This window comes from Podarcis tiliguerta (assembly GCF_965153285.1).
Source record: "Podarcis tiliguerta genome assembly, chromosome: 6".
Taxonomy (NCBI): domain Eukaryota; kingdom Metazoa; phylum Chordata; class Lepidosauria; order Squamata; family Lacertidae; genus Podarcis; species Podarcis tiliguerta.
In genome coordinates this window covers 32,984,398-33,004,363 of record NC_139539.1, presented here as the reverse complement: position 1 = coordinate 33,004,363, position 19,966 = coordinate 32,984,398, and the positions used below count along the sequence as shown (strand labels likewise).

At 42.3% G+C, this 19,966-nt stretch overlaps 1 protein-coding gene and 1 long non-coding RNA gene across 51 annotated transcripts in view; one reads left to right on the top strand and one right to left on the bottom strand.

Annotated features, from left to right (window-relative positions):
- The window catches only part of IGFN1 (immunoglobulin like and fibronectin type III domain containing 1), a 43,101-nt gene extending 36,171 nt beyond the window's left edge, over window positions 1–6,930 (top strand). For all 50 annotated transcript variants that reach the window (XM_083444146.1, XM_083444189.1, XM_083444191.1 and 47 more), the window contains 5 exons: window positions 916–1,004; window positions 2,033–2,228; window positions 3,319–3,618; window positions 4,434–4,760; window positions 5,883–6,930. In XM_083444146.1, coding sequence (XP_083300272.1) covers window positions 916–1,004; window positions 2,033–2,228; window positions 3,319–3,618; window positions 4,434–4,760; window positions 5,883–5,896 — 926 coding nt within the window. In that variant the 3' untranslated portion in view covers window positions 5,897–6,930. The remainder of the gene's footprint in view (window positions 1–915; window positions 1,005–2,032; window positions 2,229–3,318; window positions 3,619–4,433; window positions 4,761–5,882) is intronic.
- Window positions 6,931–9,843: 2,913 nt separating this feature from the next.
- On the bottom strand, window positions 9,844–13,984 carry LOC310679431. The gene is made up of 3 exons (XR_014512255.1): window positions 13,862–13,984; window positions 10,358–10,465; window positions 9,844–10,203 (listed from the first exon to the last, which is right to left on the bottom strand). It is a non-coding gene; the product is annotated as an uncharacterized lncRNA (long non-coding RNA).
- Between the last annotated feature and the right edge of the window lie 5,982 nt (window positions 13,985–19,966).

The window sequence follows — 19,966 nt, the reverse complement described above, 5'->3', positions numbered from 1 at the left end:
CCAAAAACCTAGAAGTAACTGCTTTGGTTTTTGAACCATTTCGGAAGCCAAATGTGCCACATGGCTTCCATATTGAGTTTTCTGGACGTAAATGCTTCTGGAAATGCATGCTTCAGTTTTCGAACGTTTCGGAAGCCGAATGGTCTTATGGATTATGTTCAAAAACCGAGGTACCACTGTACTATAAACAGAAACCAAAAGCTGTAATAGGGGTGGGGACATGCTAAGGAACTGCTGAGATTATAAGAATGAACACGAAGCCCAAAGAAAAAAGAAAGCTGAGTAGCAGAAGATGTTATTGCATCCAACCTGGTGTGGTGAGGACTGGGGAGTGACAGTTCATATGGACATAGGAAGCTACTTTATACTGTCTCAGACCATGGATCTATCTAGCTCAGTATTGTCTCCATTGATTGGCAGTTTGGGACGGGTTTCTCTCCCTGCACTATCTGGAGATGCTGGGGACTGAACCTGGGACCTTCTGTATGCAAAGCAGAAGCTCTGCTCCTGAACTGCAGCTCTTCCTGCATTTCATGAAAAGAGAAACTGAAGGAGACTCCCTGAGAAAGCTTGGATCGAGCTTCGTGCCTAAGGAGGCCATTGCAGATGGCTGAATCAAATTGTGGTGAAAAGACACAACCCTCCAATAATTGGCAGGCGCAAAAGTGCCATCTATTTAGTTGCAGTTCTTCCACAATAAATCATACCTTTAAAGTAACTCAAGAATCAGTTGTTAAATCACTTGTAGAAGCTGATCCTGCTGTCACAGAAACAAAATTCTCAGGTTAAGTAGGGCTTCTCGAAAGTACTTGCTGTGGATGGTGTTACTAGGCATTCAATATTTTTGCAAAGTGCCAAACATATTTCATAATCCAAGGTGAAGTCTTTAACTTATGTATTTCACCCCCATTTTAGTTCCTCCCAAACTCTTGGTAAAGGACACCACCAAAAGCTTCATGATTGTAAAAGCAGGGGATGCCATTCGTGTGCGCATTCCCTTTGAAGTAAGTATAGCCTTTCTGAGAAGTGCAGCGTTCACAAAACCCATTCCCATGCTTTTTTTTTTTTTTTTTTGCTTTTTTTTTTGGTCAAAAACCTAAGAGCACAAGATGCATTCTAGGTTTTGCTAAACAAACGTGGACCATTGTGTGTGTATGTGTGTCACTTTACATTCATCTTTTCATAAATATATAGCTTACAGATTCATTCAAGGGGGTAGTGTTCAAGTTGTAAGAAACAAGAGATACAGTTTAATATTGCATCTTTCTTTTTTCTTTTTTTGTGCCAGAAATATGTAATATAGCTCTGTATAATATATTCTATGTCTATGTGTTGTCCACTGCTTTGAGATTCTTACTACTGGATGGACAGTAGCTTCATTATGAAATGATGAGTTTGTGTAGCCCTCAGATCTTTGTATGGCAAATAAAGTAGTCTCTGGAAATACAGAAGTTGTCCATCACTGTCCTATGTATACAGTATTTTGTTACTCAGTGCTTCTTTTTTCAGCTGGAGCACAGTTCCGGCACTTTTCATTTCCCCCACCCAAGTGCTTCTTTCCTTTACGTACTTCTGAGAAGCCCAAAATGAATATTTCAAGTCAAAACAAAAGCTGAAAAATAGGGATAATGGCTTAGGCTGTTTCTCATCTATGTCATGTTTGCATGTGTTTGTTCATAAATCTGTTTCCTCCCATTCTCCCATTGATTTGTTGTTTTTTTAATCTACATGAAAATTCACACTTTAAATACATATTTAAATTTGTATATTCGAATGCATTTTCTCACACAATACACATTTCTAGATGTATTTTATCTCAAAATATCCATTTCAAATGGATCTTGATACATTTTTGAGTCAAAAAGTGCACTGCAAAATTCAGTTTAGCACAAAATCTGAAAAAGAACTATGTCCTGACCTGCACATTAGTCCAGAAGGTTTGTGTCTGGCCAGTTTATACCAGAATTTACAGAAACTGAATTCTTCCACAGCCCAGTTATAAAAGGATTACTATCTCTTTTCTATTCACCAGGCCTCCCCACCTCTTGAAGTGGTTTGGCTAAAGGATGGTCTTACTCTGCCTGCAAAAGCCACAACAGCTACAAGAGAAGGCCTGAGCCAACTCATCATCCCAGGAGCTGACTTTTCTGACAGTGGCCATTATAGCATCACCCTCCAAAATGAGCGTGGAAATAAAGAGACTTTCAGCTTCCTAGTCCAAGTTCTAGGTAAAGACCATGCAAGGCGTTTCCAACTGCGCAATCTGCATTCGAATTCCCTTTTTTGGAAAATTTGTTCAATACCATACTCTCTACAATCCTTCAGCTGGACAGGTGTCTATTGTCCATGAGGGGAAATACAGCCCATGGGGGCATTGAAAGGTCACAAGTCAGCATATTTAGCAATGCCAAAAAAGGACCATGGATCACATGTCATAGGAGTCCTTTATGGGCAACTGTCAGCAATGGAATAAGACACCAGCTGCAAGCATCACAGTCTGTCAGCCCCTCCATTTACAGTTTACAAAAATGGCTGTACCAACTGTCAACAGGCATTTCTGTCTGGGAGACAAAGAGGGTGAAAGCTGGCTTCCTTCCACAAGCAAGCTCCAGGCTAGTGTTGCCTGGCTTTTATTCCTTTTAAATGAAATGCTGAGCCCTCCTTACCTCTGCAGCTCAAGGTGGGCAGTATATTAAGACTAACAATAGCATTGTGAAAACTTTGAGGTAATTATATGCCTCACTTTTAACAAGGCTGACCATTAACTAACTAACTAACTAACTAACTAACTACAACAACAAGATGACAGTAGCTGGTTGTAGCCAATAGTTTAGGTCATCTGAAAGTAGTTTGTCAGCTAGACTACATAGGCAAACTGGCCTGGAAAAAACTAGGGTAGATTTGGACAGACTTCAGGATTGTGGGATCTCCTTTCGGTTTTTTTACTAGAATCCAAACTAGAGCCTGGTGTAAAAGACATGCAATACTTCAAGGAAATAATTTTAAGCTCAGGAATTTGTTTTGAGCACCAGAACTGAATGGACTTTATACTCCATCTATACAAAAATGAGCTCTTGGTTACCCACTTCAGTCCACTTTATCCATTTCAGCAGTATAATTGCAGCAGATATCAAGCCTTAAAATGAGGTTTGCAATACACATTTTTCTTCACTTAACTGTATCAGGGACGGCCCTCAGCATGAGTGACTAAATTCTATGGACATAATTTCCTATTTTCAATACTCTCGTACCTTATTATATCGCACCATCTTAAAATTCTGGCTCTGCCTTCTGATTTTATTTATTTTCACTTTGCAGATGTCCCAGAATCTCCTGGTCCTATACAGCTAATTGAGAAGGTCCCTGACACGGTGACTCTGATTTGGGAGCCCTCACCAACAGAGAAGAGAGAGGGCACCCTGAATTATATGGTCATGAGACGTGACTCCTACAAAGGATCTTGGCAATTGGTGTCTGACCTGATTTACACCAACAAGTGCACTGTCTCAAATTTTGTTCCAGGCCGGGAATACTACTTCAGAGTTCAGGCAAAGAATTGCATGGGAATCAGTGAGCCCTCTGAAACAGTGCAGCCCTGGATCATTCACAGGGAAAAGGGTAAACAGGCTTTGAAAGTAAATCAGTACTTGTTGGTTCACTCTCTGTGTATTCACTGTATCATATAAATAAATAAAATGATGCTTTGAAGCATTTGAAGCTTTTTCTAGAAAAAGAGGTGCCAGAACTCACCTTGTTCTTTTATAATGGTAATGGCACTCACCTGAGAGGTGCCAGAAATTGGTTCCAGTGAGTTTCTGATGAAAAAGAAAGCCCTGCTTTGAAGGCAGAAGCTCTCAGCTTCAATCTCTGACATATTACGGCTGGTAAAGACTCTTGCCTGAAACTCTAGAACCCATTAGCCAGCATTTTTCACTCCAGATGTTTCAGACTCTCAGTCCCATCAGCCCCATCCAGCATGTCCATTGGCCAGGAATAATGGCAGTTGTAGACCACAATATCTGGAGGGCACCAAGTTGGCTATTCCTGTCCTAGAGAGCTACTGAAAGGCAATGGAGACAATATGGAACTAGATGGAACAATGACCTGTCTCAGTATTAGGCAGCTTTCTAAATTGCTATACACTAAGGCCAAATGGAAACGTGCAGACCTGAACTGTAGGCATGGTCAAATAATGGCATCTCCATGTGTCTGAGGTCATTTGGGGGAGTTCCTGGTCATTGTGTTCTGCGTACCATGCAGAAAGTGTCAACAAACCTATTGACTTTTTATTGGTAGAACCTCAGAACTTTGCCAAAGAAACTACTGCATCCTCACCGTTTTTAGCCAATATTGCCAGTTGCATATGAGACATGAATGTTAAGTATACTGTGTGATGGTCATTCCCTTAACTCTACATTTTGTGCATCTTACAGGTAAATTTGCAGTCAGAAGCCCAAAATACAAGGGGGTCAACCAAAGTCAGCCTCCAAGATTCCTTGTCCCATTGAAACCTCATGTGGTAACTCTAGGATTTGACTGTCACATGAGTTGTGCTGTGACTGGATATCCAGTCCCTCGAGTAATGTGGTATAAAGATGGCAAGAATATCTCTCAGGATCCTACCTTCTTCAGCAAAAATGACTTTGGGGTCTGCTCTCTTGTGATCCTAAGAGTCACAGCATCAGATGGAGGCCAGTACAAGGTGGTGGCCATCAATGAACTAGGCCAAGCAGTCAGCAAAGCTGAAGTCACCATAAAAGGTAAAAACTAAAGAGTGGGTGGGGTGTGGCATGGTCAGCCCATATCCCAGTCACTCGGTATACCTCCATGAAGCAAATAAGCATTTAATGTCTGGCCTTAGGGCATTTTGCCACCCTATATATTGGTACTGTATATTATTGGTCCAAACTAAAGCCCTTCCCTGATTTCAGCTATTAATTCTATGGTGGCAATACTTTTTAAGGTGTGGACAGGGTGTTTCAAAGCACCCTGGTAAATCCTGACCCAACAACAGGAAACTATCCAGCTTCAGCAATTAGTTTTGTTCAATTGCTGTTCTGTCTCTGCTTGGTTGATTGCCTCACAGTGAAACTTCCCATGAGACAAAAGGTCCTTTGATGACAGCCTGTGACCTTCCCTCATCATGAGTCTTTCTGAGAATTGTGCCACAGTCCTGCAGAAATTAGATTTCACCCAATAATAGCAGAAGACGGGGAGTGGATGACAGCTGAGACTAGAACATAAGTAGGAAATTGGAAGATTTTTCAAACCAAGACATGAAGGTCACAATGGGCACCATTCCAATGAAGCCATTGTGTGAGCAGAACAACCTCCACTTAGGCAACAGCACTTCCCCTCCCTCTCCGCCCCCATATGCCCCCATTACCCCCTAAATTTGCTCAAGGGCTACCCCAACTCTCCAAAGCATTTAAGGTGAGGTTGCATTCAGGAAGGGGAAGTGACTTCATTGGATTCAATGCAGTGTTTTCTTTCTTCATTCTGTGCCTCCGTAGTTCCTTTTGACTTCCCCCAATAATGCAGACTGTTCTTTTGGTTGCTTACAGCTGCAAAATACAAGTTAAATTTCCTGCACCTGCTAGTCCATAATGCATGGAATAGTCTTTGTATACTTGTGCCCCTCCCCTAACCCCTACATACCAAACATATTTGCTTGTGTATGTGTCCTAATTCCTAGGATGATCAGTGTACATGTCTTATGTTAAGGCAATTTATAGGCTACATCCTATTTTTAAAAAAACAAACCAGTGGACTTTAACTAATCTATGCAATTCTTTTCTGTGCACTTTCCACTTTTAATCATATAAAATCTAGAAATGTCAAGTGATATGTCTCTTTCTCTCTCCTCTTTTTTCCTGTGGAAGAACCTGCTTTTTAGAATGGCCTGCATGGAACCAGCTTTGCGCAGTCTGTGGCGTGACAACATTTTCCTGTAAGACAGACACCGTTACTGAAAAATACGTATTTACTGTTCTGTTAAGCAGCCTGAAGATTCTGTCTGGTGAGGCAAGTGAGATCAAATCAGCAACTGTTCTTTTCTTTACCGTTTTCCATAACAGGAAAGCCCTTTGAAAACATGTATGCAATTCTGTCCAATGGTCCTTCAAAGAGCAGAATCCCAGTATACTTATCTGAGACTTTAATGGAAATATGATAACTTTAATGGAAGTAAAGGTGTTGTGAGCCACCACAGTCATCATCCTCACAACGAATTTATTGGTCTTTAAGGTACCACAGGACTTTCTGTTTTGTTTCTGCTGCATCTGGCTAACATTGCTACCCCTCTGAAAGTCACGACAAGGAAAGATAGTCCTGCAACAATAATGGATTTTATATTCATATCCACTGGACTGTAACTGAGATTGTTTATTTGTAGGATAAAGATATTGTGAGAGAAAATACTTGGAACCAGCCCCTTGGCAAATGAATTTCAAATAGCTTGCTGTGCCCACAATGGCTGTATTAGAACGTGAGCTTTATTAATGTATTGGGAGTAGAAGAGTTTATAACCTTCTGTCAAGAACACCAAATTTTATGTATGAGATGTCTTTACTAATTTCAAGCATCATTTGGGCTTTAACCAACTCTGATTTTAGAAAGCTTAACAAAGAATTGAAGCGGGACAATGCCACCTATTCAGTATTCCTAGGATTGAAGATGGATGCTTGAACAAGATTAGTTTAACCTTGAAACAGAAAAGTTTGTTTTAAGATAAGTTTTTTTCCTGGGCCTACAGCAATTGCCTCATCAACAAGAATCAAAGCAAGACTATACTTTTGTGTTTGCTCAACACTGAGTTTCAGCCTCATACTTTTCAAAATGTCTCAATGAAATGAGGCCCTCTGCCAAAGATATCTGCCCTCTGTGTTTTTCACTTACGCTATGAAAAATAGCTTGCTATTATTATTATTTTTAAAGTATTCAGTTAGCAGTTTCCTAATCGATAACAGCAAAAGTTGTTTAGTAAGGCAATATAAGAAAAGTCCAGAAAAAGTCAAATGCAAATATAAGTCAAATGCAAATTCAGTAGCAGATGGACGCTTTAGCAAAAGTATTGTAGTGGCAGATTTAACTGACGTGTCACAAGGCATCTCTAGGAAATAATATCCAAATCTTTGTCTGCACTCAGAATTAACCAAGGACATATCTGAGAGCCAGTGTGGTGTAGTGGTTAAGAGCGGTAGTCTCCTAATCTGGGGAACCGGGTTCGTGTCTCCGCTCCTCCACAGGCAGCTGCTGGGTGACCTTGGGCCAGTCACACTTTGTTGAAGTCTCTCAGCCCCACTCACCTCACAGAGTGTTTGTTGTGGGGGAGGAAGGGAAAGGAGAATGTTAGCCGCTTTGAGACTCATTAAAGGGAGTGAAAGGTGGGATATCAAATCCAAACTCTTCTTCTCTTCTTCTTGCTGAATTTCTCCAAGAGAGAATTTCCATTATTTTAGTGGATTTTCTATGAGATGTCAGAATCTACCAAAGTCTAGCAAAAGCACACTGAATGATTGATTTTCGAGAAGCAGATATGAGGTGATGAATATACACAGGTATCACATTGGATCCTTAATGCTAATTGTATTGCTAAGTGATAATATTGGATCGCCTGGGTGGGGGCAGGGAGAAGGCGGGGGGGGGGCTATTGTGGCCTTAGACTATTGCCGTCTTGTGTGCAAGAGTCTGTGTGCAAGGTTTTCATTTGTTTCAGCATTTTCCCTACCAAGGAACTGCACTTTATGGGCCAAAGGCAAGTGAAAACTTAATATTGAACCTAAATAAACACGACCTAAATAAACGACCAGCATCTTCAGGAACCTTTGAAGCTGAATCAAACCGCTGGATCATCTTTTCTAGCCCTGTGCTTGGACTGGCAGCAGCCCTCATGGAGGGAGGGATCTTTCCCAACACAACTACCTAAAGCCCTTTAACTGGAGATCTCAAGGAGTGAACTTAGGACCCTATAAACCCCTGAGCTATGGTCCTTCTTAATAATAGTTACCATATTGATGCAAATATAAGCTGCACACATATTTCATACAAGCCAGGTTTTGGGGGGGGGAGCAGTGTGGGCTATATATGGGTCAATATGGTATTGCACAAAACCTGAGTGTCTCAGTGCTGCTTCTCTGCCCACTATACCCATTCAGGGTATTAGTACATTAGTTTATCAACTCATCGTTGTTGTACCTGAGCACTTCAGTTTCACTACCAGAACAAAAACATGCAGACTCCCAAGTGTTTTTTTTAGAAAAGGTAGGACTGATTATAAATCTTCCTGCTTCAAAACGTAACCCAGGCTGTGTTATTATTTTGATTCCTTACACCACAAGGGTCTCAAGGTGTCACATCAGTACCACAAAAGTATGCAAAATACATACAGTAAATTCAAACTGACTAAAAGGCAGTCATGTATCTGAAAAGTTAAAACATCCAACCTTTGGCATCCCTAGCAGAGATGTAACCAGGAAGGGAAAGAATCCAAATTTCCCCACTAGGGGGACTCATTCAGTGCAGTAATACTGGCTATATGCAGCAGCCAGAAACTGGCGTTTCTGATGTTAGTTGTTTCTCTCACTGAAAAAATGAGTAAGGCATGACAGTGGTTTGCTTCTCCTGTTCATTTTTTTTAAGTGGGAAGGGAAAGCCTGTTCCTGGATGCATAATCAGATGAAAAACTTCAGCTAAGGCACCAATTTATTTATTTTTAAAAAATCAGATGTGCACTGTAACCAACTTTAGATGGTCATAATAAAGTTTTTGTAAGACTGGAATCAACATGAAATGTCAAAACTGACTTCAATAAACTTGGTGTGGGGAAGAAAAAGTATATGGTTGAGATCATAAGCAAATGTCTTTTCTCGTGGAGGCTTTCTTGTCTTTAAATTATTAACCAGTGGATGTGAACGAGAAAAATGCAAGGACGCTGGTGCGGGTGTTAGCAACAACAGGAAGGGATGAACTCAGGCTACATCTGCACATCTACTACATTAAAGCCTGTGGTTTTTCATGTTTAGTGTTTCTACAATATAACACAGGCACACACGTGTAGAAGTCATTTCCACCCATTTTGTTTAATAAAAATACCACAATTATGCTTCTGGAGCAGCTGCAGGTGTTCTTTTTGTTGTGACAGTATTGCTGAGCATGCTATCAGAAATTAATACCCCTTAACAAGCAAATTTGCATTATATCATGTCTGTCTTGGTGGGTTTGGTGTAGCAGAAGTACATGCAAATTGGTCACATTGCTGGCAGCAGTATCCACACAGTTCCACAGGGAGCGGTCATTTTTGCTAAAAGTGTGGTGGCTATGTACTAGGACTACTGTCTTTCTCAGAGATGAAAAATTAAAATTCCTTAGCCGTTGATTATACACTGGCTAACTTGTTGCCTGTTGTTTGCATGTCAATTCATTTAATTAAATGACAATTTACCCATTTTAACTTGACCAGCAATGAGCCACAGCAATAAAAATAAACCAAATGTGTTTGTGCTTATTACTTACCCTGCTCTGACAGAACCTGGTCCTTCTCATCTTTCAAGGAGGAAGGGAAAAGCTCCCTTTTTATCACTCATCCAAACTGGCCAGTGCAGTAGTGGTAAATTCTAAAGTACAGGAGCTGCTCCCATAGCCAAAAAAGGAGTCCAAAATGCAGACACCTTTGTGGATTCCACACAGAGAGTGGAGGGGGAGTATATAGCATAATACCCAATTTAAAAGGGTCAGTAAAACTATAATCCTGTGCAAAGTTTCCCGAGAGAGTAAGGTCCGTTAAACTCAGTGGTGCTTACTTCTGATTGCATAGGCTCAATTTGCAAAATACACTGAATATATCCAGCCAATTAAACTGCAACTTTTAACATTTAGTTAGAAAGGCAAATAGTTTTGTAAAAATAGCCTTGCTGGAGTGAAGTAGGAACCCTGACTAAGAAATGCATGTATTTTATGCATTCCCCCTTATGCATGCAGTTGGGTTTCACCACAGACTCCCAATAACTGAGCCTTTAGGAGGCAAAGACAGGTTTGCCACCATGGAATATGCAAAATGGTCCTTTACACCAGCTTCAGTCTATATAAGCTGGATCAAATGTAACATTTGCTATGTTGTACAAAATTTTCAGTAAATGATCTTAATATTCCCATTTGCAAATCTGTAAAGTTATGGTTTAAAGAGAGAACATACCTGCTCCAGATCTATGTCAGGCAGTGGCGTGGCGTGGGGGTGCAGGGGGGGCCGGCTGCACTGGGTGCAACATCTGGGGGTTAGGGTTAGGGGGCGCAAATCCACAGGTTAGGGGGCGCAAATTACTTGCCTTGCCCCGGGTGCTGACAACCCACGCTACGCCACTGATGTCAGGTCATTTCCCTTTATACTGGAGAGCCTCCACACAACCATATGACCATTTCAGCTTCTTAAAAGCCATGAAAGGTAGCAGCTGCTTTGGTCTGGGGTTGCCTGCATATTCAAGTTAATCTTTCCAAAAGTCTTAATTCAGGATATACGGTACTACTAGATCTCCTGCAAGCGAGTCATGCAGTCAGCTTGCTTTCTGTTCTACTTTTACTCTCATTTGTATAACATGAAACCAGTGCACTAATTTTTCATCTCTGTGATGTTGATGGGCAAGTGAGGACTGCGAGGAAATGATGTGCTAAACCCAGTGTTTGGACTACGGCAGCTATCCCCATCCTGGGTGCCCTCCAGATGGTATGGACTACTACAACACCCATCATCCTTGATCATTAGCCATGCTGCCCCATGCAGGTGGGAACCATAGTACAAAACACCTAAAAGGCACCAGGTTGGGGTTAGTGCTTTTATTTGAGAAAAGAGAGGGTTTTCAAGAAATCTAGAGATAGAACTAGGCAGCTGCTAGCTGGTTATCCAGCACAGCCACCTTGGACTGCTTAATTTCCTCATTCTTCCCAATTAATTCTCCACCCAAGATGCATCTATGAGTCCTCTTGTTTCTTCCATCCATGCAACACTTCAAGACAAAAGCCTGCTTCAGGAGCAACTCCCTTCTGACACCACTTTCCTTCCCATCTTTGATCTCATCAGCCAAAATGCTCTGCTTGATGGATACAGAACACTGCCTTTTCATCTGGCCATTCCCAAGCACTTTGCAAACAGCTAATTAAAGTTCTAATGCCAATCCTATAAAATCGGCAAGAGGTTGTGTCACAAGGCAGCCACGTGAGTTCTGTTTCACCCTGAATCAGGACATGCTCAGCCAGGCAAGAGGAAGCCAGCAGAGGAGAGAAGCAGCAGAACTCTTCCCTACAAACACTTTGGTTTGGGCGGAGAGGAAAACAATCGTTGCAGCAGTTCTCGGAACAATTCTCGCGCTCAGCTTCCACCCTAAACGGTTGGGTCTCTGAGGCTAGTTACAGAAAGCAGATGAACACATTCTGGGAATTTCCCCAGTTCCTTTTGAAAAGGAGCACATCCCGAAAGCGAGACCAATATGTTATTCCTATGGGAGAGGGGAAAATATTGCTCTTGGCATTCATGCCAACATTCCAGCTCAGAAGCTGGGCGTTGGCTCTCATTATTGCAAACCCAGCCTTGTTTCTCTGCCCCTCCCCACACCTTTCAGCCTGTCACTACCTTGACTTGGAAGACTAGTGTGGAGAAAAGCCTGGGAATAAAGCACCTTCTTCTTCATAATCTTCTTCAAAAAAATAAAATTAAAAAATTAAAAAACTCAGTTTCCTACCTGCCACATATTCTTCATGCTCCCAGACAGAACACACCCCCTTCTATCCACCAGGAGTAGATTGGAAACCTCTCCCAGTTCTGACCTTTTGCTTACAACATCTTGGATTGTTGAAAGGAGCCAGTAGCCTTCTGCTCACGTACTGACCTGCCATGGGGCTGGGGTCAAAACTCTTCCTCTAGAAGTGTGCCCAGCCCCAGGTGGCCATGCCTGATTGGAGGATCCAGCTCCCCTGTTTCCACCAATGTGAGACTCAAGATGCTGCTTTAGAATACTAAGGACCAAAGCTATACATGAAGGGTCCACCCTGCCTGCTTGTTTATCGTTCAAATATTTTCAACACTCAATGATATTATATGCCATAACAATATATGGTGTGATATATTATCAAGTTAGCATAATGTTAAAGTCTGATAGTCTTCCTGCAAGATACGAGTGGTGATTATATAAAAGCATGGGGTGGGGCATCTCATGCATTCCTTGCTGCAATGGGAGTTGCCTCGTTTTGTTGCTTCCTACTGGGAACATTTGCAGATGCCGCTCTAAACCAAGGAGCCTAGGCTGGTAAAATGTCTTCCTGGCATCTGCTTAAAATATTTGCTGACATCAGAAAACACTCTTCCAAACCTCTGGCTTTGACTTAGGCCTTGTTATAGAGAAATGTGTGCCGTGCTCAATCGCAGGTTGTCTCAAAGCTCCCCCAAAGTCATTCTTCTCTTGGTGCTCTTGGTCATTAGTTCCCGAGAAAGGGTTCTGAATTGCAAATAAGGTGATACATTCCAGACATGGTGTAATATCTTGCAGCACCAGCTTAAAAAGAAACATCACTGTCAGTAACAGTAACTGTCAGTACAAGGATTGCTACCTAAATCAAGAGCAAAAGCCAGTCCAGCTCCTAGTCCTTTCTTTAGCCCCATATGTGTGGCTCTTGGTTTCCTACTTTAAAATGACACATTTTGGGGGGGGAAGCCTAACTTGCCCAACTGCAAGTCATTTCACAGTTCCAGTTTGGAATAAACATTGCGTATGCAATTTAGGCAAAATGATTGTGCTGTCCCCTACTTGGGTAGGTCATGTAAACAACCATCACAACCACCAGAACACTGATATTGCTCTGCGTAATAATTAATATTGGTTTGTTGGCTTCCACAAGCTAGGAGAAAGGGGTATACATTTTTGAATTTACAGATTTTTTTAGGAATTAAATACATCCTACAACTGAGTCCTCAAAGTTGTGCAGGTTTTGGACAATAAAGATAGGGCCCTAATGTTGTCAGCTCCAAGGTATCACCTGTCTTGCACAGTGGTATGAAGTCAGCGTGCCACAAAAGTGCGAGCTGGTGTGGAACCAACTTGAACCGAAGCAGCATGGCCTCATCTGGACTGTGCATTTAAAGCAGTATCATACCGCTTTAAATAGCCATGATTTCCACCAAACAAATCCTGGACACCATAGTTTACTAATGGGGTTGAGAGTTGTTAGGAAGCCCCCTATTCCCCTTACAGAGCCACAATTCCCAGAGTTCCCTGGGAAGAGGGATTGGCTGTTAACCACTCTGACAACTGAAGCTCTGTGAGGGGGATAGGGGTCTCCTAACAACTCTTAGTAGCCTTTACAAACTATAACCTGTTAAAAGTGGTGTGATACTGCTTTAAATGTATGGTGCAGATGGGGCCCATATTGGCCTTCTACCAAAATCCTATTTCCTTGCTCTCTCTGCTCCTACCAAGCTCATGACAAATTGGGTGGATGTCACAGCCACTCCTAAGTCTGACGAAAGTTTTCCTCTCATGTTGCTTAGTGTGGCATTGAGTGGCTTTCGCTGTCATTGACCGCCTGCACGGCAAAGAGAACAAAGCCATTAGCAAAGCCTAATTTACAGGCAGCTGAGCTCAGAACATGGATGGGGCAGAATATAACATGCCAGCGCAGATGTGGCAATTCCCGAGGAGCTGCTTTCACATGACTCGTCTAATAATACCTGAAAGCCACAGAGATTTCCCAGGAGGACTGTATTGCTCAATTGCAGCGAGCAGAGGACAAGCTGCCTTTAATTTGAGAGCAGAATGCTGTGGGCAAGGAAGTGAGGAGATTCCCCATAAATGTAACATAAAACAATCAAATAACAGACCTGAACGCCTTGGTTCCAGTAGAATAAAGGAAGTGACTGAGCAAGGCCTTAGATTCCCTGGGGAATGTATCAAGTAGTCTCACTGCAAGAATTCCAGTTTAGGGTATCTTTCATGGCAATGACTGCTGCTCACATTGTTGCAAGATTATGCAAGGCAGAACCAGACATGCAGGCACTTGCTTGGCAGCAAGCAGAGAAACTGGGTTATAACCAAACGAGAAAACAGTAACATAGGGTTGTAGTCTACTAACTTTTACTTAGAGTAAAAAGGTAAAGGTACCCCTGCCCATACGGGCCAGTCTTGCCAGACTCTAGGGTTGTGCGCTCATCTCACTCTAGAGGCCGGGAACCAGTGCTGTCCGCAGACACTTCCGGGTCACGTGGCCAGCGTGACAAACTGCATCTGGCGAGCCAGCGCAGCACACAGAACGCTGTTTACCTTCCCGCTGCTAAGCGGTCCCTATTTATCTACTTGCACCCGGGGGTGCTTTCGAACTGCTAGGTTCGAAACTTTCAGGCACCCCTAGGTGTGGATCAAACACTTCCAGAATCAATGACAAGAGATTATTATGAATGTCATTGGTTAAATAAGCCTCTCAGCTAGAACGTTTTATTATAAACATTTAAGAGGAGGGTTTTGAATTCCCAAACATCACCTGGTATTATCATGTACCAGTGAAATTGACTTTTCTTTATGATTTGCATAAAGCTGACCAAACAGTAGAAGAAGAACAAGAATATATTGGTACAGAGCGAGATTTAAACATTCGTTTGTCAAATAAATATCTATTATTGTTATCACTGGAAAATTTCACAAACCACTCCAATTTCTAATGACTTTAAAATTAAGGGTGATAGCTACTGACAATATTATACAAGGAGTTACTGAAAGTCTCAGGTAAGTTTACAGGAAAATGTTTTTTGTTGATCAATTTCTGGAATAATATCCTGATACTATGAACCATGTTGTTTTCTGTGTTGCTGTTGCTGTTGTTGTTGTTGTTGTTGTTGTTGTGCCCTTTCTCATTTATATTTTAAATATTAATTGTATTAAGTGAATATAAAAAGGTAAAGGTACCCCTGCCCATACAGGCCAGTCTTGACAGACTCTAGGGTTGTGCGCCCATCTCACTCAAAGAGGCCGGGGGCCAGCGCTGTCCGAAGACACTTCCGGGTCACATGGCCAGCGTGACATCGCTGCTCTGGCGAGCCAGAGCCGCACACGGAAACGCCATTTACCTTCCCGCTAGTAAGCGGTCCCTATTTATCTACTTGCACCCAGGGGTGCTTTCGAACTGCTAGGTTGGCAGGCGCTGGGACCGAACAGTGGGAGCGCACCCCACCACGGGGATTCGAACCGCCGACCTTGCGATCAGCAAGCCCTAGGCGCTGAGGCTTTAACCCACAGCGCCACCCACGTCCCTTCAATTAAGTGAATATAGATTATTGTTATTTCTTTTCTGTTCATGTTACATTGCCTTTATTCTGTATAGCAGATCTATCTGTCTATTCATCTATCCATCCATTTCCCCCCAGATTATTCCCAGATTCAGCATATTTGGGTACCTGAAGAAGAAAATATGTGCAGTTCCCCCTGTTCCTCAGAAAGAACCTGATAAATTCTCCAGAGAATTCAAAATTTCATCAAAATGAACTGAAACTTGTACAAAATCCCATTAATTGCAATAGGGGGCATGCATAAGAGATATTTCCTATAAATTGGTACTTTAGGTCAAAATTATTGTCTCTTAATGTGCCTTCCTTAAATGGACATTCTCTCCCTACATAACACTCGTTTGATGGCACAGTGCCATATGCCCACCATCTCTTGCTTGGGGACATTGGGCTACCCCATTCACCAAGCTGGCAACCGCATTCTGCATTAGCTGCAGTTTCTGAAGCATTTTCAAGAGAAGCCTCACACAGAGCACACTGCAGCCATCCAGATGGGAGGTCACTAGACTACTGAGGCCTACTGAGGCCAGGCAATTCTGACCCAGGAATGGTAGTAGCTGGTAAAGCAGTCTAAGCTGAGCATAAGCCACGGAGGCCATTTCTGACTGCAATTTCTGATTCGAATCTAGGAGTACTCCCAGATGTCAACCTTTTCATTCAGGGATAGTGGAACCCCTCCCAGAGAAGGTTATCTGAGAACTGGCCACCCATGGCACCTTCTTTTTATGAGGATTCAGTTTAAATTTATTGGCCACCATCACTGCTTCCAGGCACCGGTCCAACATGTTCATAGCATTCCCTCATTCAGATGCAATGGAGAGATAGAGCTGTTTGTCATCGGCATAGTAATGACATCATGCTCCATGTCCCCAAATTACAGCCCCCAACAGTTTCATATAGATGTTGGATAGCATGGAAGACAGAATATACTCCTAAGGGACCTCATAGCTCAAAAAGCCATCGGACTGAACAGCAGTTTGCAAGTGCTACCCTGCAGCTAATAATACAGTGCCTCCAGCTCCGAACCCCAGGATTCTGTGGCCAATTGTGAAAGCCACTAAGAGATTAAGAAGAACCAGCTGAGCTGCATTACCCCTGTCTCCCTCCTGATAAAGGTTATTGGTCAGGGTAACCAAAGCTGTTTCAGTGCCCAAAAATATCCAGAAACCAAACTGGAATGGGGCTGGATGCACCTGCAGCAGCATGGCCACCACCCTCTCAATCACATTATCCATGATGAGATTTATAGAAGTTGGATGATAGTTTTCCAAAAACCTTTGAGTCCAGGGAGAGCTGCCTCAGGAGGGCTTGTACCACTGCCTATTTCAAGGTGATGGGCATAATTCACTCATTTAGTGAGGTGTTAACCACTCCCTGGACTCGTGATGCTTAGAATATCTAAGCCAGGCTTCCTCAACCTCAGCCCTCCAGATGCTTTGAGACTACAATTCCCATCATCCCCGACCACTGGTCCTGCTAGTTGGGATCATGGGAGTTGTAGGCCAAAACATCTGGAGGGCCAAGGTTGAGGAAGCCTGATCTAAGCCTTAGACACTTGCTGAAGTTGCTAGTGCCATGAAAACTCAGTTCTTGTGCATTCTATCCCTTACTGATCCATAATTAGAATGGAAGTTACAGTTTCCATCATGTGCTAAATGTTCGTGCTGAATGGACACCCTAAGGGCAAATGTGCTGTGACAGATGTGGAGCAAAAACAAAGAGCTTTACAAATACTTGTTTATCTTTCAAGACACTTTAAATGCTGGCTGACAACGGGAAGAATGAAGATGATTAAGGATTGGGGCTATATAATTTGGGGCATGTTTTATGCAAGGGGATGGGGGAATCTTACCATGTATAATGCACTGAAGCCAGAATGGTTATGGGTGTGATCCTGGTGAAACACTCTGAGGTGCATGAAAGCTGCCCGGTGTGGCTGGGGCAACCCAGCCAGATGGGTGGCATATAGACAATAAAATTATTATTATTGTTGTTGTTGTTGTTGTTGTTGTTATTAAATACAGTATACATAAGCATATACAAGTGCATGACTACATAAACTGAACAGTGAATGGCACTGTGGTGTGGTTTATAATCTTTTCAAGGAGGGGCCTGAATGACAAAGGGATGCATGTTCTTAGGATGGAAAGAAGTGAGCCGGTTTCTTCTCAGAGAGGCAGGGCAAGCTAGCAATAAAAACAGTGGACTTTTTTTTGTTCTTATGTACTTTGCAATGTTGTTTTGGTTGGCAGAAAGCAAGTCCTAGTTGAAATGGTTTTTAAAGTTTCTGTTAATGGTCTAAGAAAAAGAAAAACAAAGGCAGATCAGTGATGTGCTCCACAGGCTACAGCAGGCGGACCACACACAAGACTTGGACATTCATGGATTAGCCTGGACAAAATAAATAGGGAATGGATCAGAGTGAGAATATACTAAGATTGCTGGAGCTGAAGAACAAAAGAACAGAAGAAGAGTTTTGCTGGGTCAGACCAGTGGCTCATCTAGTCCAGCATCTTGTTTTCACCGTGGTCAGCCAGAGGCCTATGGGAAGCCCCAAGCAGGATAGGAACACAGGAGCACTCTCCTGCCTTGTGTCTCCAGCAACTTGTATTCAGAGGAATACTACTTCTGATAATAATTGGAGAACACAGCCCTAATGGTTAGTGGCTAGTAGTTATTGTTCCCTTAGTCTCCAGGAATTGACCAAATCCACTTTTAAAGCAGTCCAAGTTGGTGGCCATCACTACATCTTGCAGAAGAAAATTCTATGGCTCAACTACATACTATGTAAAGAAGTACCTTTTTTGTCTCAGATTGTCTAACATTCAGCATCACTGGCTGGCTCCTAATATTATGTAAGGTGGGGGGGGGGAGAGAGAAATGTCTCTCTATCCACTTTCTCAATACTGTGAATAATCTTAATCACCTCTGCCATGTCCTGCTCCCTTAATCACCTTTTTAGAAACCCCAAATAAACCTTTTCTCATAGGGGAGTTGCTCCAGCCCCGTAATCATTTTTGTTTCCCTATTCTGAACCTTTCCCATCTCTACAAAGTTGTTTTTGAAGTGTAGAAACAAGAAATTCACACAATATTCCAACTGCAGCCACACCATAGATTTGTATAACACCACTACGATGGTGGCAATTTTGTTTTCAATCCCTGTCCTAATGATCCCTTAATATGGAAGCTGATTTTTTCCATAGTTGATGCACACTTGAACTAACCAACATTGCTCATAAGATCCCTTTCCTTGTATATACACTATACAGTGGTACCTCGGGTTACAAACACTTCAGGTTACAAACTCCACTAACCCGGAAGTAGTACCTTGGGTTACAAACTTTGCCATAGGATGAGAATGGAAATCGCACGCTGGTAGCGCGGTGGCAGCGGGAGGCCCCATTAGCGAAAGCGTGCCTCAGGTTAAGAATGGTTTTGGGTTAAGAACGGACCTTTGGAATGAATTAAGTTCGTAACCCGAGGTACCACTGTATTAGCCAAGCACAGTAGGCATACTGTAGTTAATACATGGTGATAGTTGATGAAGGAAGCTAACAAAATCCACCCTGCCTACACATTGAGATATGCCTTAGATCATGGTGCCTCCCATTTCACCAGATCCCAGGCACAAGGTAGAGGAGGACAGCAATAAATACCTGCAGCCACAAGGTCCGGCCCTCCCTAGACAGAAATTTGATATGCCAGGCAGCCCAGCCCAAGGACTAGCAACCTTTTGCTAGACAAACATGCAGAGCTAGGCAGTGTTCCTGAAAAAACTGATGATTCCAAAAGGCAGTTCTGACTGTGCTTTGTTTGAACAGTTGATCCCTGGAAAATTGTTCAGATTGTTCCTTTGGGGTGTCAAAGTGCCCTTTGCATTACTGTAGTTCCCATCTAAGGTTTTTATTTTATATATCACATTTATATCCCTCCTTTTCTCCAAGGAGCTCAAGGTGGGGTACATCACTCCTTCCCATTTTATCACCACATCAACTGTGTGATCTAGGTAAAGCTGAGATACAGTGACTTGCCCAAAGTAACCTTAATGGACTGAGCAGGGATTCAAACTCTGGTCTCCCAGGTCTTAGTCCAACAGTCTAACCATGGTGTGTTTGCTAGTTGGAACTTTTATACTTCTAGGGATAGCATCATGGTCAGTTCGGCCACAAAGTTAATTGGACTATCCTTTGTTGCTGCTCTGGGGGGCAGGATGGGAAAGGATGAGGAGAGGAGGGGTTGTATGGAGCTCTCCCTTTATTTCATTGAGAGTTGAAGTTACACCACCCCTTTTGCAACCCTTCCTTGCATCTTAACTAGACAATAGCAGTGCATAATAATAATTAACCTTGGTGTTTTGCCTTCTTATAGGGTACAATTTCAGTATTCTGGCCACAATCTCCAATTTATTATTTGGTTGGTAGGAATAATGTGTGTTTATTTCATGTTTTGTGGGTGCATCTGAATAGCCACTTGGTTTCCTGGGTTTCTAAAGTTTATTTATTTTCTTCCACCCTTTTACATAAAGTTCCCTTTTACATAAAGTTCTCCGGGCAGCTTACAATAAATAATAATAATAGATTTTTTTTAAAAAAAAATACTATTGAGAGGTCCAAATAACGAGATAACCCAGATAAGCACAAAAGTAAAT